Source organism: Cetorhinus maximus, chromosome 14 (genome assembly GCF_964194155.1).
Source record: "Cetorhinus maximus chromosome 14, sCetMax3.hap1.1, whole genome shotgun sequence".
NCBI lineage: Eukaryota > Metazoa > Chordata > Chondrichthyes > Lamniformes > Cetorhinidae > Cetorhinus > Cetorhinus maximus.
This window is the reverse complement of record NC_135892.1, coordinates 90,971,656-90,989,404: the sequence shown is the minus strand read 5'-3', so window position 1 is coordinate 90,989,404 and position 17,749 is coordinate 90,971,656. Positions and strand designations below refer to the sequence as shown.

The 17,749-nt window shown below is 42.7% G+C and overlaps 1 protein-coding gene and 1 long non-coding RNA gene across 4 annotated transcripts in view; one reads left to right on the top strand and one right to left on the bottom strand.

The window, feature by feature from the left end:
• The window catches only part of LOC144689820 (forkhead box protein N2-like), a 67,754-nt gene that overhangs the window by 19,134 nt on the left and 30,871 nt on the right, over nt 1–17,749 (bottom strand). For both annotated transcript variants that reach the window (XM_078557226.1, XM_078557225.1), the window contains exons 4-5: nt 6,773–6,900; nt 6–70 (exon numbers count right to left, since the gene is read on the bottom strand). In XM_078557226.1, the coding sequence (XP_078413352.1) occupies nt 6–70; nt 6,773–6,900 (193 nt within the window). The remainder of the gene's footprint in view (nt 1–5; nt 71–6,772; nt 6,901–17,749) is intronic.
• The window catches only part of LOC144689822 (uncharacterized), a 102,940-nt gene that overhangs the window by 55,984 nt on the left and 29,207 nt on the right, over nt 1–17,749 (top strand). The gene's annotated exons all lie outside the window — the stretch shown is intronic.

The following is a 17,749-nucleotide window of genomic DNA, read 5'->3' as shown; positions in this document are numbered from 1 at the left end:
CTCACCTTTCTGAAGGCAGCCTTGGAGCTGTGGTGATGTTGCTGTGAGGTGATGAGGAGGTGGTGATGCACTGAAAGAAACATCAATAGAAGGTTTTTAAAGAAAACAAACAGACTTTAAAATGACCCCAGCAGTTTCCTGATGGTGCTGATTCTTGCTGAGTTGCAGTTTCACAAGTACTATTGCCCATGTGGCCACTCTTCATGTATGAGACTAGATAATGAATGTTGACAAGCTGTTTGATGATGGGGGAAATCATAAATGAGCCCAATTTTTTGCTCATTGGATATCCACACACACGCACACTTTCCAGCAGTAGTCATTGGCTGCTGATGAATGGAAGCCCTGGCTGTTTTCCTTTCCATGGTACAGCGACACCAATTATAGTTGTAGAATCCAAGTTGTAGCTAAGATCAACTAAGATAAGCAGAGAAAAAGAACTAAATCTGGCAAATATGTAGGAACGTAACAAACTAATCAGATGATCATGATGGCATTTCTCTGCTCTACCTTCACTTAACTAAGACTGTTTAAACCGAAGTCTTCACTAGATAATTAGTGCTTTTCACTATTTTCTGCATTTTTATAAACCGTGATTCTATAGCCCCTATGCGGTTACAGTCAAAAGGAACAGACACCTGCTTTCAACCCATTTTCAATGCTGTTGGGAAATACCTGGAAACTCAAGTTGAGATGATTTGATTCACCCTGTAAAGGTTCACAAGATAACCTATGTCAACCACTCCAAGGTGTGTCATAACATGCTAGTTCCAGCACCAAATGTACGTTATATTCATTCCCCATCCTGAAGGCATTGACTTCCACAGCCACTAGCCTTTCTCTGCTACCTCCTGCAATGGCCATTCTTAATGTTTGAATACAAGTATGAGCAATATAATCAGCTACAGTAGATAGAGAAGAACCTGCCAAAACAAGGGAAAGGTGCAAGGTAAAATTAGACAGTAGGTTGGTTGTGCAATCGGCCCACCTCTTTACTGGAGGTATTTGATTTTTGGTACTCAAGATGCATAGGGAGATCAGAAACGTAACTATCAGAAAACAGCTAATAGCAGTTATTTTAAAAACTGCTCCTTTCAGTTAGAAAGTTTGTTTACTGCTTCCTGCTGGATAAATCTCATTGTGTTGTTCCATGTAAGAACTACCAAAAGACCTGTTGGACTTGTAAGCTCAAAACCAGGTAACACTGATACTGAACTACAACGAAACATGAATGATTTTACAAAATAACCCTCTGCTCCTATTATACAGGGATGACTATAGTTGGATTACCTGCAATTCACTTTTTTATTGCAATGTCTAATACAACTGTATATATATGCATTTTTCAGCCTACAGACTAAAGCAAGAAATTCAGTAAAACACTCAGCTGTCCCAAAGTGCCTTTGGTCCTCTATTATTTTGGACTTTTCTAATACATGACACCATGACAAGGGGCTGTAATCCAGCCTCAATATTTAACCACACCCATTGCATTTATATAGTATTCATTATGTAATGAGAAACATCATTGCTCTTTAAAGTACTTTGAGGATAGTGACAGAATACAGAGGAAAGGACAGAGGGTTTGCAGGAGGGAAAAAGTCACGAAAAAATGGTTGATGGAGGCTATTGAAGGCAGAGGGAAGATATGGCATGGTGAAATACTAAGGAAGGGCGTTCAGGGAGAGGAATTGTGGTTGAATGAATGGCCACTGATGATGGAACAAAGGGAGCAAGGACCAATGAGTAGGTCATTGTCAGAAGAACTAAGGATACGCACAGAAACCTGGGGTTGGTACAGATCAAACCGATCAGGAAGGACAGTGAGACTGAATTGCAGTCACACTACGTGGTGCTGTTGATTTTGGTCAGCGTGGTCTTAAGTGTTGTGGGTGGAGTAAAAAACCTAATTGGCAGGCCTTCAACAGGTGAGAAAACACTTATGAGACTTTAGAAAGAAAGTTGGTGATGGGCTGGTTAAAAGGTAAAAGTAATTTTCTGCAGAATGAGATTTTGAAAAATGTAAGGACTAAGCTAGAAGATAGGGATTGGGTGATGTCAGTGATTAATGATGATAGAGAAGTAGTTAGATGATCTGTCCTCGCAAGTAAAGGACAGCCCTATTTGTTCTGCTGATTTTTGGTCACTGCTCTAGGCTCCAGCATTTTACTTTATTAGAAACAAGCACGTCCGACTCCCCAAAACTCGATTGGGCGAATGATCTGTTTTCATGTTGTACCTTCCATGTAAACTCTGTTTGTAAATACACGATCGTAAAATCATAGAATGGCTACAACACAGAAGAGACCATTTGGCAGGCCTATCAGTGCTGGCTTTCTGCAAGACTAATCCAGCTAGTTCCTCTCCCCTGCTCTTTCCCCGTAGCCCTGATTTTTTTTCCCCCTAATTCCCTTTTGGAAGCCACAATAGAATCTGCCGCCACTATCCTTTCAGACAGTGCATTGCAGATCATAACCACTCCACGAAAAGAAGTTTTATCTCATTGCCCAAAGAACCAAAGGCAATCACCTCAAATCTGTGTCCTCTGGCTCTCAATCCTTCTGCCAACAGGAACAGTTTCTCTCCATCTTCTTTGTTTAGACTTCTCATGATTTTGAACACCTACATCAAATCTCCTCTCAACCATCTCTCCTCTGAGGAAAAGAACTCAAGCTTCTCCAATCTATCCACATAACTGAAGTCCCTCTTTGCTGGAACCATTCTAATAAATCCTTTCTGCACCTTCTATAAGGGTTTCATATCTTTCCTAAAGCACGGTACCCAGAATTGGACACAAAACTCCAATATTACCTAGTACAGGATTGTACTATACAGAGCTAGAACATCACAGGTTCAATTCCCAGTCTGGCTAAGTTAGCTGATCTTAACCAGACAGCAGCAGGGCCACTTGGTGTCCGCATACCTGAACTGATAAGAGAAAGCTACAAACTCAACACATGAAAAGGCAGCATATCTGGAGCAGGAAGAGAAAAGTGGAAAAATAAAGTATTTTAGTGAAATGCTTGGCTTGAAACAGTTAGGAATATTTAAAAATCCCTTAAGTAACATGTCAAGACAGGAAATATTGATGCAATACAATCACCATAGCAATCTCCACATAGTCAGCATTCCTTCTAACCTCTCCTGAAAAACTTTAGACCATGGTTTAAAGTTAGTCATTTATCTTACATATGTTTAAAAATAATATATGTATATATATTTTTTTAAGTAAGTTCCTAGCCATTGATGAGAGAACAGCCATGCAACCTATTCATAGATGACTTGCTCTTCTACACCAGTTACTAGGAAGTATACAACAGCAGCAAGGATCATCTATCCTTGCCATTTTTTCTCTCATTGAAATAGTGATCTTCACCATCATGCAGTATTGCCTTAGATGAGATTGGTGTCTGACTACATGGAAGTATTTGTTTATTCTTTAATGGAAATTGATAGTATAAAACTAATACTGAGTTTACAATGAAATGTCATCTGACATTTTCCCTTACTCTCCTGTGGTTGCTGGCAAGTAATTGCTGCTGGGATAAAGTTCTAAAGACAAGGACAGCCCTCCGACACATGCAGCTGTTCTTGATGTATGAACCTAGGCAATTCTCTTTAACAAGCTATTTTATCATGAGAGAACAATGCAAATTAGACCAACAGACCCTCAGCCAATATCCACAAACACACATTCTCCAGCAGGGGATATTCGATAATTATCAGGATCAGGAACACAGACCTCTAGGTCAGGCCAATACTAAAACTTCTGAGCCAGCTGATACTGGCTAACCCAGCACTGTTTCCTGCTCAGTAAAGCTCTGTACTGCAATAAGTCATCAGAGAGCACTAAAAAGTTTGTAAGATGAAAAGAACGCCTTTTGAATTGATCTACAATCATAATAGGTTTAAGTTCATCTGCCCCCACCCCCACCCATAAATAACTAAACCAGACAGTTATCCATAATCCTGCCTCCTCCAATTTTCCATTAGGGTTGGTGGGGAGAGTGCATGGAACAGCAGACCTTGAATTCTGAGAAGTTGTGTTTGAATGAATCACTGTCTGAGCCACGTATTTCTTTGTTAAGCAGCAGAAGAATGACCTTTCAACCACACCCATCTATCACATTCCTGATGCAGTGCACATCAAACAGCATATCTAAATGACCATAACTGTTGATAATGAATAGTATACCTTTTAATGGAAATGCCCTGTCCTTTGCAGGGTGAAAAAAATTCTCTTACAATTTCCATATTTGGAGGGTGCAGTCAGTGAGGTCTCATTGGGTCAGTCTTTCAGACAAGATGTTTAAAAGTATGATTATTCCAGTATGCCATACATATGATTAGTTACCAAGCAACATAACATAATATAAACAATTTTCCCCCAATGTGTTCCCATAGTAACATGACAACTGGCTCATTTACCATGATTTTTGTGTCCTGATGAAGTGAAATCAATCACTGCCTTAAAACACCTTGGTGCTCTTTCCCGTCCATTTCACATTGAGGGGGTGGGGGGGGGGGGGGGTGGTGGAGAAGGCGACATTTCAATTTTTTTCACACTCAAGGGGCCAATGAGCAAATTTCAGAAAGATACGGTTTGGTATGACGTTAAACATGAATTTTAAAAAAAAGCTGAGGAATGAAAAATAAACAACTTGCTGAGAGCAGAGCTGGAGAGTTAAAAGAGCGTGAGAAGGGACAAGACTGAGAGCGGAGATGGAGAGCTAAGAGAGAGTGACAAGGGATGAGACGGAGAGTGAAAGAAGCACGGAAAGGGGTGAGACTAAGAACGGAGTCAGAAAGTTAAAAGGGCGCGAAAAGGAGTGAGACTGAGAGCGGAGCCGGAGAGTTAAAAGAGCGCAAAAAGGGGCGAGACCAAGAACGGAGTCGGGAGTTAAAATAGCGCGAGAAGGGGCAAGACTGAGATAAACACAGTAAATTGTAGTATACATAAGAATTATTCTAAATTAAGATAATAATTTAAATAAATTAGTAAATACTGTAGTAAATGCTTTATATAAAGTATAAGTTATGTCACTGTAGCTCGGCCATGTGGAATGTACATCTTACGTGATGTGGGAAGTCGTGCAGGCACAAAGTGTGCTCGATGACTACATCTGCAGGAAGCGTCACCAGCTGCAGAAATTTGAGCTGAGTTGTGGAGCTTGAGCAGTGGCTCGAGTCATTGTGGTGCATCCACAAGGCTGAGGATTACGTCGATAGCACGTTTAGAAAGGTGGTCACACTGCAGCCATGAAGTACAGAGGCAGAGAGGGAATGGGTAACCGCCAGAGTATCCTGAGAAACAGGCAGGTAGTGTAGGAATCCCCTGAGGCTATCTCGCTCTCTAACTGCTTTTCCAATTTGATTACTGGTGAGTGAGATGGTTCCTCGGAGGACTGCAGCAAGAGTCTGTGGCACCACAGGTGGCTCAACTGCACAGGAAGGGAAGAGTGGAAGTGCTATAGTAGTAGGGGATTCCATAGTTCAGGGAGCAAACAGGCATTTCTGTGGCCATAGACATGACTGCAGGATGGTATGTTACCTCCCTGGTGCCAGGGTCAAGGATGTCACAGAGCAGCTGCAGGACATTCTTTTGGGGGAGGGTGAACTGCCAGAGGTCATTCTCCACATCGGGACCAATGACATAGGTAGGAAAAGGGAAATAGTTCCAAATCAAGATGGCATGTGACTTGGAGGGGAACTTGCAGGTGGTGGTGTTCCCATACATCTGTTGCCTTTGTCCTTCTAGGTAGTAGAAGTCATGGGTTTGGAATGTGGTGTTGAAGCAGTCTTGGTCAGTTGCTGCAGTGTATCTTGCAAATGGACACACTGCTGCCACTGTATGTCGGTGGTGGAAGAGGGAGTGAATGTTGAAGGTGGTGGATGGGATGCCAAGTGAGCTGGATGGTGTTCAATTTCTTGAGTACTGTTGGAGCTGCGCTCATCCAGGCATATGGAGAGTATTCCATCACATTGCTGACTTGAGCCTTCTAGATGGTAGACAGGCTTTGGGGAGTCAGGAGGTGAGTTAAGGTGAGTTACTCACCGCAGAATTCCTAGCCTGCACTTGTAGCCACAGTATTTATATGGCTGTTCCAGTTCAGTTTCTAGTCAATAGTAATTCCCAGGATGTTAATAGTGGGGGATTCAGCGATGGTAATGCCATTTAAATGTCATGGGGAAATGGTTGGATTCTCTCTTGTTAGAGATGGTCTTTGCCTGGTTGTCTAGAGCATGGGGGCAGAGTCTCAGGAAAAGAGGTAGATCATTTAGGACTGAGATGAGGAGAAACTTCTTCACCCCAAGAATTGGGAATCTTTGCAATTCTCTTCCCAGCGGGTTGTGGATGCTCCATTGTTGAGTATATTTAGGGCTGCGATTGACATACTTTTGGTTTCTCAGGGAATCAAAGGATTTGAGAAGCAGACAGGAGAGTGGAGGTCAGGCTGAAGATCAGCCATGATTGTATAATTCAATCATGGTCTGCTACTGCTCTGATTTCTTATGTTCTTAAACCACTGCGCTAACTGAGATAAGATAACTTAGTACAAATCAGTTAGTAACTTCTGGATGATCCAGAATCCCCATTTCAGCAGACATTCAACTCAGTATCTTCTTGGCATATATAATTCACTTGGGAGTCCCTTATGAGAAGTCACAAAAGCTGCGTTTTAAAATAAAAGCATTATCCCCAATACTAGGCAGATTGTAAGTTTTCCTGTGAAAAAAAGTATGAGAAAGTTGATGTGAATTATATGCTTACCTTGGAGGCGAGGCAGGTGGTGTGTAGAAGACTTGTGTTGTTGAATAATATGGAGTCTTCATTAGAGCCTGAATGAGGTTTGGCCTGTACTGTGGGTCTACACACCACAGTGAGCCCTTCCCAACAGTCTGTCAGACAGAAATCACAAATAGCAAAATCTTATTTCATATCATAAAATACATCAGCCATACACCAGCTAATATTTCATAACTTAGATCAACAACAAAATAATGACCTTGTGGTTTAATGGACCGTTGGCACCGATCTCAGTCATTCTTCCACAGCAAATCTCATTATTCTGCTTTTAATCTAGTATATTTCCTTGCCAGTTGCCAATGCCAGTTCTTCCTTCCACACCACCTCTCCTGAGGCACCATTATCACACAAACATGACAACATACATAAACTCCTGATATTAATACATTTTCATACATTTAATAAGTTCCAAAGTGGTTGTAATTATTAATAATAAATTCTTTGAGTAACTAAATGTGATAATGGAATTTTACCATAAACCTAGGATTGGAGATACTTTTTCATGCACGTCTTTACATGCTACATACTATTTTTGAGACTTATGTCCCCAAATTTGACACAACAGTATTGTCACGTATACAGCAAAGAAACAGGCCATTTGGTCTAATTGATCTATTTCTGGCTTTGTGCTTCTCATGAGTCTGCTCCCACCTACTTCATCAAACCTGATCAGCATATCCTTCTATTCCTTTTTTCCTCATGTGCTTATTTAGCTTACCCCTTAAATGCAGCTATACTATTTGCTTCAACTACTCCTTGTGGTAGCACATTCCACTTGCAGTAGCACATTATAATGACTTACTGCATAAAATAAGTTTCTCCCAAGCTCCTTATTGGATTCATTTTAAAAAATTCTTTCACAGGATGTGGGCATCGCTGGCTGGGCCAGCATTTATTGTCCATCCCTAATTGCCTGCGAGTAGGTGGTGGTGAGCCGCCTTCTTGAGCCGTTGCAATCCATGTGGTGTAGGTACACCCACAGTGCTGTTAGAAAGCAAGTTCCAGGATTTTGACCCAGTGACAGTGAAGGAATGATTAAATAGTTCCAAGTCAGCATGGCGTGAGGCTTGGAGAGAAACTTGCAGGTGGTGGTGTTCCCATGCATCTGCTGCCCTTTCCTTCTAAGTGGTAGACATCACAGGTTTGGAAGGTGCTGTCAATGAAGCCTTGGTGAGTTGCTGCAGTGCACCTTGTAGATGGTATACACTGCTGCCACTGTGCGTCAGTGGTGGAAGGAGTGAATCTTGAAGGTGGTGGATGGGGTGCCAATCAAGTGGGCTGCTTTGTCCTGGATGATGTTGAGATTCTTGAGTGTTGTTGGAGCTGTACTCATCCAGGCACATGGAGTCTATTCCACCACACTTGTGCCTTGTAGATAGTGGACAGGCTTTGGGGAGTCGGGGTAAGTTGGTCACCGCAGAATTCCAGGCCCTGACCTGCTCTTGTAGCTACAGTATTTATGTGGCTAGTCCAGTTCAGATTCTGGTCAATGGTAACCACCATTGATAGCGGGACATTCAGCGATGATAATGCCATTGAATGTCGTGGGGAAATGGTTGGATTCTATCTTGTTAGAGACGGTCATTGCCTGGCACTTGCGTCGTGCGAATATAACTTGCCACTTATCAGCCCAGGCTTGAATGTTGACACGGACTGCTTCAGTATCTGAGGAGTTGAGAATGGTGCTGAACCTTGTGCAGTCATCAGCGAACATCCCCACTGCTGACCTTATGATGGAGGGAAGGTCATTGATGAAGCAGCTGAAGATGGTTGGGCCTAGGACACTACCCTGCGGGACTCCTCAGTTCCAGGACATCACTGCAGATGATTGACTTCCAACAACCACAACCATCATCCTTTGTGCTAGGTATGACTCCAATCAGTGGAGAGCTTTCCCACTGATTACCATTGACTCCAGTTTTGTTAGGGCTTCTTGATGCCATATTTGGTCGAATGGTGCCTCGATGTCAAGGGAAGTCGCTCTCATCTCACTTCACTCTTGAGTTCAGCTTTTGTCCACGTTTGGACAAAGGCCGCAATGAAGTCAGGAGCTGAGTGGCTCTGGCGGAACCCAAACAGAGCGTCAGTGAGCAGTTTATTTCCGAGTAAGTGCTACTTGATAGCACAGTCGACAACATCTTCCATAGCTTCGCTGATGATCGAGAATAGGCTGACGGGGCAGTAATTGGCCAGTGGATTTGTTCTGTTTTTTGTGGACAGGACATACCTAGCAGTTTTCCACATTGTCAGGTAGATGCCAGTGTCGTAGCTGTACTGGAACAGCTTGGCTAGGGGCGTGGCTAGTTCAGGAGCACAAGTCTTCAGCACTATTGCCAGAATGTTGTCAGGGCCCATAGTCTTTGCAGTATCCAGTGCTTTCAGCCGTTTCTTGATATCACGTGGAGTGAATCGAATTGGCTGAAGACTGGCATCTGTGGGACCTCAGGAGGAGGCCAAGATGGATCATCCATTCAGCACTTCTGGCTGAAGTTGTTTGCAAATGCTTCAGCCTTCTCTTTGCACTGATGTGCTGAGCTTTCCCATCCTTGAGGATGGGAATATTGGTGGACCCTCCTCCTCCCGTTAGTTGTTTCATTGTCCACCAACATTCACGACTGGACGTGGCAGAACCACAGAGCTTAGATCTGATCCATTGGTTGTGGGATCGCTTAGCTCTGTCTTTTGCATGCTGCTTGGCATACAAGTAGTCCTGTGTTGTAGCTTCACCAGGTGGACACCTCATTTTTAGGTATGCCTGGTGCTGCTCCTGGCATGCCCTCGTGCATTTTTCTTTGAACCAAGGTTGATCCCCTGGCTTGAAGGTAATGTTAGAATGGGGGATATACCGGGCCATGAGGTTAAAGGTGGTGGTTGTATACAATTCTGCTGCTGCTGCTAATGGCCCTCAGTTTTGAGTTGCTACATGTGTTCAAAATCTATCCTATTTAGTATGGTGGTAGTGCCACACAACATGATGGAGGATTTCCTCAATGTGAAGATGGAACTTTGTCTCCGTATGGACTGTGCATTGGTCACTCCTACCCATACTGTCATGGACAGATGCATTTGCGACAGGTAGATGGTGTGGACAAGATCAAGTAGGTTTTTCCCTCTTGGCTTCCTCACCACCTAATGCAGACCAAGTCGAGCAGCTATGACCTTTAGAACTTGGCCTGGCTCTCAGTAGTGGTGCTGCCGAGCCACTTTTGGTGATGGCCATTGATGTCCCCCACCCAGAGTGCATTTGATGCCCTTGCCATCCTCCAAGTGGTATTCAACATGGAGGAGTACTGATTCATCAGCTGAGGGGATGCGCTAGGTGGCAATCAGCAGGAAGTTTCCTTGCCCACGTTTGACCTGATACAATGAAACTTCATGGGGCCCAGAGTCAATGTTTAGGACTCCCAGGGCAATTCCCTCCTGACTAAATACCACTGTGATGGTGCTGTCTGGGACATAGTCAAAGTCACTGAATCATACCTTACAGACAAGGTTGTGGCTTGACTAGTCTATGGAACAGCTCTTCCAATTTTGGCACAAGCCCCCATGTTGGTAAGGTTGGCTTTGCAGGGTTGACAGGATGTGCTGTTGTGTTCCCAGTGCCTGGGTCAATGCCAGGTGGTCCTTCTTGTTGCATTCCTCTGTAGCGGTTTGATACAACTTGAGTGGCTTGCTAGACCATTTTAGAGGGCATTTAAGAATCAACCACATTGCTGTGGGTCTGGAGTCACATGCAGGCCAGATCAGGACATTAGTGCCTAAAGGATATTTGTGAACCAGATGTGTTTTTACGGCTATGGCTTCATAGTCACTATAACTGAGACTATTGAATTTAAATTCCACCGGCTGCTGTGGTGGGATTTGAACCCATGTCCCCAGAGCATTAGCCTTGGCCTATGGATTACTAGTCTAGTGATGTTACAACTATGCCACTGCCTTCCCTTTTTGTGACTATCTTATATTTCTGACCTCGAGTTTTGCATTCCCCCAAAAGTGGAAATATTTTCTTTGCATCTACTCTTTCAAACCCTTTAAGTATCTTAAAGACCTCAATCAGTCACCCTATGTCTTCTTGTTTTCCAGAGAGAAAGCTTTCCAGCCATTTCAGCCATTCCTGATAAGTTCCTCAGTTCTGCTCCTTTTGAACCTTCTCCCATGCTTTAATATACTTTTTATAATATGGAGACTACAACTGTGCACAGTACTCCAAGTGTGGTCTAACCAAGATTTTGTACAAGCTTAGCATGGTTTTTCTGCCCTTCAATTCTAACCCTGGAGGAATGAACCACATCGTTTGGTTTGCTTTTACATGGCCTTAGCTGCACCACTACTTTGTCATTTGTATATCTGGACCCTTATGTCCCTTTGCTCCTGTACTCTATTCAGTCTATTATCCAAGCAGCATGTGGCCTCTTTATTTTTCCTACCAAACTGCACCACCTCACACTTGAGTATTAAATTAATTTGTCAATTAAACACCTGTTTTGCAAGATTTTTAATGTATGTTCGTAATTTGTTGATTCTTCCTTTGTATTAATGACACTTCCCCCCCCCACCACCCCATCCAAAACTTTGCCTGAAAATTTAGAAGTAATTCCAAGTTCATGAGTCCAAATCATTAATTCTGAACAACAGTGGTCCCAGCACCAATCACCATGGAACACCACATCCAACCTTTTGTCAGTCTGAGAAGCTGCCCTTAACTCATACTCTCTGGTTTCTGTTTTGTAGGCAGCTTGCTATCCATTCTGCTACCTGTCCCCTGACTCCACATGTTCTGACTTTATTAAAGGCCTTTTGAAATCCAAATGTATTACATCTACTGTGTTACACTTGTCTGCACTTCGTTACTTCTTCAAATAATTCAATAAAGCTGGCCAAGCATGGCCTTCCCTTTTGATGTCCGTGCAATTATATTTTTTTGTTCCTAGGTATTTTTCTATTACATCTTTGAGAAAAGATTCCATTATCTTGCCTTTCATTGGCATTAAATTAAATGTTCCATAGTTATCTGAATTTGTTCTTTTTTTTAAGAAATAACGTTAGCTACCTGCCATTCCTCTGGCATTATTCCCTTTCTAATGAATTCTTATATACACGTAACAGTACTATCTCTCCCACAACTTCTTCTAATATTCTCAGATGCAATACATCCAAACCAGGGGTTTTATCCTCATTAGGTATGATTAATTTATTAATTATCTCCCACTTTTTATCTTAAATGTATTTATATTATTTTTGATCTCTTCTTCTAATGTCATGCCTACCTTGTTAGTTTTCCTGGTAAACACTAAGGCAAGATATTCAATATTTCTGCTGTTTCGCTGTCATAACCTTTATCCATTTGTGATTATGCCTATATCTTGATTTTTATTTTGTTATTTGTGTCTGTAGAATGCTTTATTACTTATTTTTAATTTTCTTTATTTATTCATGGGATGTGGGCGTCGATGGCTAGGGCAACATTTATTGTCCATCCCTAATTGCCCTTGAGAAAGTGGTGGTGAGCTGTCTTCTTGAACCGCTGCAGTCCATGTGGTGTAGGTACACCCACAGTGCTGTTAGGGAGGGAGTTACAGGATTTTGATCCAGCGACAGTGAAGGAACGGCAACACATTTCCAAGTCAGGATGGGGAGTGGCTTGGAGGAGAATTTCCAGGTGATGGTGTTCCCATGTGTCTGCTGCCCTTGTCCTTCTAGATGGTAGAGGTTGTGGGTTTAGAAGGTAATGTCTAAGGAGCCTTGGTGAGTTTCTGCAGTGCATCTTGTAGATGGTACACAATGCTGCCACTGTGCGTCGGTGGTGGAGGGAGTGAATGTTTGTGAGTGTGGGCCAATCAAGCGGGCTGCTTTGTCCTGAATGGTGTCAAGCTTCGAGTGTTGTTGGAGCTGCACTCATCCAGGCAAGTGAATAGTATTCCATCACACTCCTGACATGTGCCTTGTAGATGGTGGACAGACTTTGGGAGTTAGGTAGTGCGTTACTCACTGCAGGATCCCTGGCCTCTGACCTGCTCTTGTAGCCACAGTATTTATATGGCTTGTCCAGTTCAGTTTCTGGTCAATGGTAACCCCCAGGATGTTGATAGTGAGGGATACAACAATGGTAATGCCATTGAATGTCAAGGGGTGATGGTAAGATGCTCTGTTGTTGGAGATTGTCATTGCCTGGCACTTGTGTGGCGCAAATGTTACTTGTCACTTGTCTGCCGAAGCCTGGATATTGTCCTGGTCTTGCTGCATTTGGACGTGGACTGCTTCAGTGTCTAAGGAGTTGCGAATGGTGCTGAACATTGTGCAATCATCAGCAAACATCCCCAATTCTGACCTTATGATGGAAGGAACGTCATTGAAGCAGTTGAAGATGGTTGAGCCTAGGACACTACCCTGAGGAACTCTTGCAGTCATGTCCTGGAACTGATAGATGATTGACCTCCAACAACCACAACTATTTTCCTTTGTGCTTAGGTATGACTCCAACCATCAGAGAGTTTTCTCCCTGATTTCCATTGACTCCAGTTTTGCTAGGGTTCCTTGATGCCACACTTGTCAAATGCTGCCTTGAGGTCAAGGGCTGTCACTTTCACTTCACCTCTGGAGTTCAGCTCTTCTGTCCATGTTTGAACCAAGGTTGTAATGTGGTCAGGAGCTGAGTGGCCCTGGCGGAACCCAAACTGAGTGTCAATGAGCAGGCCGTTGCTAAGCAAGTGCTGCTTGAAAGCACTGTTGATGACCCCTTCCATCACTTTATTAATAATGCAGAGTAGACTGATGGGGCAACAATTGGGCAGGTTGGACTTGTCTTGCTTTTGCGTACAGGACATACCTGGGCAATTTTTCACATTGCTGGGTAGATGCCAGTGTTGTAGCTGTACTGGAACAGCTTGGCTAGAGGGTGTGGCTAGTTCTGAAGCACAAGTCTTCAGTACTATTGACGGAATGTTGTAAGGGCCCAGAGCCTTTGCAGTATCCAGTGCTTTCAGCCATTCCTTAATGTCACATGGAGTGAATCGAATTGGCTGAAGACTGGCACCTGTGATGCTGGGGACCTCCGGAGGAGGCCGAGATGGATCACTCACTTGGCACTTATAGCTGAAGATTGTTGCGAATGATTCAGCCTTATCTTTTGCACTGATGTGCTGGGTTCCCACATCATTGATGAAAGAGATAATTGTGGAGTCTCCTCCTCCAGTGAGTTGTTTAACTGTTCACCTTCCCTTCACGACTGACTGTGGGAGGACTGCAGAGCTTAGATCTGATCCGTTGCCTCCACAAAGACTGTGCAGTGGTCACTTCTACCGATACTGTCTTGGACAGATGCATCTGCGGCAGGCAGGTTAGTGGGGATGAGTTCAAGTATGTTTTTCCCTCTTGTTGGTTCCCTCACCCCCCTGTCACAGACATAGTCTAGCAGCTATGTCCTTTATTCCCTGATAATTTAATTTTGTAGTTCCTCTTTGCTTTCCGAATTGTTGTTTAACTTCTTCCCTAACCTTTCCGTATTTCTTTTGTCATCCTCGCCTTTGTTGTCTATTTATTTAGCGTTTGCCTTTTTGTCTCATTTCAATTTCACCCTGATCTTTTTATTCACCCATAGTATTTCTTTGCTAGCTGGCTTGTCCTTGTTTTCTAGCAAAATATATTTCTCCTGAACTCTATCGATCAGATTTAAGCATTTTCTGCTGCTGGTCTATCACTCTGTGTCAAAAAAAAATCCAGTTTACTTTCCTTGTTCCATTCTCATCTCCAGAAAATTAACTTTTTTCCAATGTTACTTTGGTTTTTGTCTTAGTTTGTCTTTTTCAATAATCATTTTAAACCTCGTTTTGTTATTGTAATTGTCTAGCTTTTCCCCTACACTATCTTATTTACTTTGGTTTATTTCATATTGCTAGATCCAGTGGTTCCTCTCTTGCTTGGCTTCTTCCACACTGTGTAGGAAAGGACTAAAGATTGTTCCTAGGCTCTGGTTATCAAACATTGTGAAAATTACTTGAAGGGAGCTGCACATTCCAGAAATGCTTTAGGGGGAGACAGAATGTAATGCACAATGTTCATTTCCCTACTAGATGTACATACTATTGATTCCTTCAATCTGCATCTGACTAGGACGAAAGCAATGTTTAATCATGACATTCCAATGCAGCTTAAAAATTATGGTCAAATTAAATGGCTCTCTGGGCTGTTACTTCTATGCAGTACTTTCCTGTTGGAGAAATCAAGCCAAATTCTCTCAGACGTAAATGATTCCACGGCACTATCTGAAGAGCAGAGGAGTTATCCTGATATCTTAGCCTACACTTATCCTTCAACCAACACCTAAAACCAGATGATCTGGGGTTCACTGTGGTTTGTGGAAATGTGCTATTTGCAAATTTGCTGTCACCTTTCTTACATTCCAATACTGATTATACTTAAAAAAGATAATTAATTGACTGTAAAGCCCTTTGGAGATCCTGAGGTCATGAAAAATGAACGGTTGTGTGTAGTACATACAGAATGGGCAGAGTAGAAGAACATTAGCAGGGATTCCCCTCCTCATTGCCATCCAGTGATCTTTACTGAAATATTCATGTTGAAGAAAGAATTATAGTCAGCTGTGCTGCCTCAAAAGTTGAACAGCAAGTATTAATTTTCTAGGCACACATATAAAAAATAGCCACTCAAGTGAGGTATCAATGTGACTGGTGCCAGTGGAACCATGTTACTCAGCCTATTCAGGAAAGTAAGAGAGTAATCTTTTAGACAGACACATTTGTAGTTGCTTAAGGTCACTACTGTTCCATGGTAATAACAAAGTGTCTTAATTGCACTATGCATCCACATTACAAATGGAGTAGACTTGACATACTACTGAAAGTATCTCAGTAGTATTGAAGGAGTAGCATAGAGAATAAAGCACAGTGAGAACAGAGTTCTAATTAAATTGTTTTTCTCTGAGAGGAAGAAATTACTTGCCAGCTAGCAAAGTGAGTTAGAACTCCAGTCATTCAAAATTAAAATTGGGGGACCGAATTGACTTTCTGTAGGCAGGTGATAATGACAACCATGAGGTGCAGGGTTGCAACTGAGATGGTTTAAAGGGGGTATGCATTCATTAAAATGAGTTTTTCAACGTTAATAGTTCAGTGAGGAAGAACTGTACTTAATTTTCATTACAATGAACACAAATGATGTGTTACAAGACAATTGATCAATTTATGTGACCGTGCCATGTGTTTGTTAACAAATAAAGATATATTCGTAAAGCATCTTTAGGATGATGGTGCCTTTTAACTTGCCAATTTTCTCCTCTTCTTTCCTGAACATGTTGGCTGAAGTGCAGAGATGCTTGTCAGAACCTGCACAATTGACCATTCTTCGTGCATGACCAGAATAGTGAATGCAGATGCACTACTTTTTTGTGTCTGTTTGGAAGCATCACAGCCAAGTTCAATTCCATTCTCATCTGATACTCATATATACACATTTTCCAATATGGGGTCAATGGAAGGGATCAGAAACTAGGAATTGTACAATTGTACTGTAGCAGCTAGAATCAACTAACTTGGTAGAAACTGGGACAGTGTCTGTTTAGCACAGCAGTAATAGACAACGAGAAGGCTATGCCAATAAAAGCAATCCAAATTGCTAGAATTCATAAATAGATTGTATCTCAGCTAGTTCTGGAAGTTAGACAATCATTGACTCCTTATGTGCCCATACAGCAATTTCAAAATCTCTGTCTCATCCACAAATGCCTCAACGGCTTTCCCCACCTTCACTACAAACCATGTTCCTGTTATCTCCCCCCAAGTGTCCTATTTTAGCCTCATTTGCACCCATCCACAGTCTACGAATGGCTGCACAACCATCAGTCACTTCAGCTCTCCTGAAGACCTTGCTACCTCTCCCCTCCTTCTTAGACAGCCCCTCAGGATCAAGGAGGATTTGTTCGATCAGTTTGATGGGATTCTGAGATAGCTGATAAGTCCAATCTGCAGACTCTGCCACATGCGGTACAGGTGGTGCTTGGTGATAGATGAGTTTTTTGGAGGTTTGTACACCCTTTCTGATGCATTGGTTTCACCTCTGTGTTCAGTACTTTCATGAACAAACCTTCTCCATCATGGTTGGTCACAAGCCAGGGAATCCCATGAATCAACAGGGGTGTTTGACCTCCTCAGGGATGCTTTGAGGACATCCCTAATGTGTTTCCGTTATCCTCCTTGGAGTCTCCTGCTATGACCGAGTTCCAAGTAGAGCAGTTGCTTCAGGAATCTAGTGTCAGGTATACGAATGACATGTCCCACCCAGCGGAACTGGTTTTGAGGGATTAGAGCCTCGATGATGGGCATGTTGACTTGGGAGAGGATGCTGCCTTTGGGCCAACTTTCATGCAACTGGATTTGGAGGATCTTGCAAAGGCACCATTGCTGGTACTTCTCCAGTGCTTTGCGGTGCCTACCTTAAGTTGTCCCAAGTCTCTGAAGAATATAGGAGCCTGGGGACCACTGCTGCCCAGTAAACCATGACCGTGGTCTTGGGTTTGAGATCCAGACCTTCAAATATTCTTTTCCTCAGTTAACTGAAGGCTGAGCTGGAAAGTTGGAGGCAATAATGAATTCTGTGGTCTATTTCTGCCTTCATCAAGAGGATACTCCCAAGATATGAAACAGGGCCCACATTTTCCAGGATCTCACCAATGATTTTAATTGATGGAGGAAGCTATTGTGCTGTGAGAGCTGGCTGGGGGAGGACCTTCATTTTTCGGGTGTTTAGTGAAAGACTCATTTTCTCACATTCGTCAGAGAGACAATCAACAATGACCCGGAGCTCAGTTCCTCAGTGAGTGCATACACGAGTGTTATCTGCATATTGGAGCTCAATGACTGAAGTTGGAGTGATTTTGGTTTTGGATTGAAGGTGATGTCAGTTGAACAGCTTCCTGTCTGTTCTGTA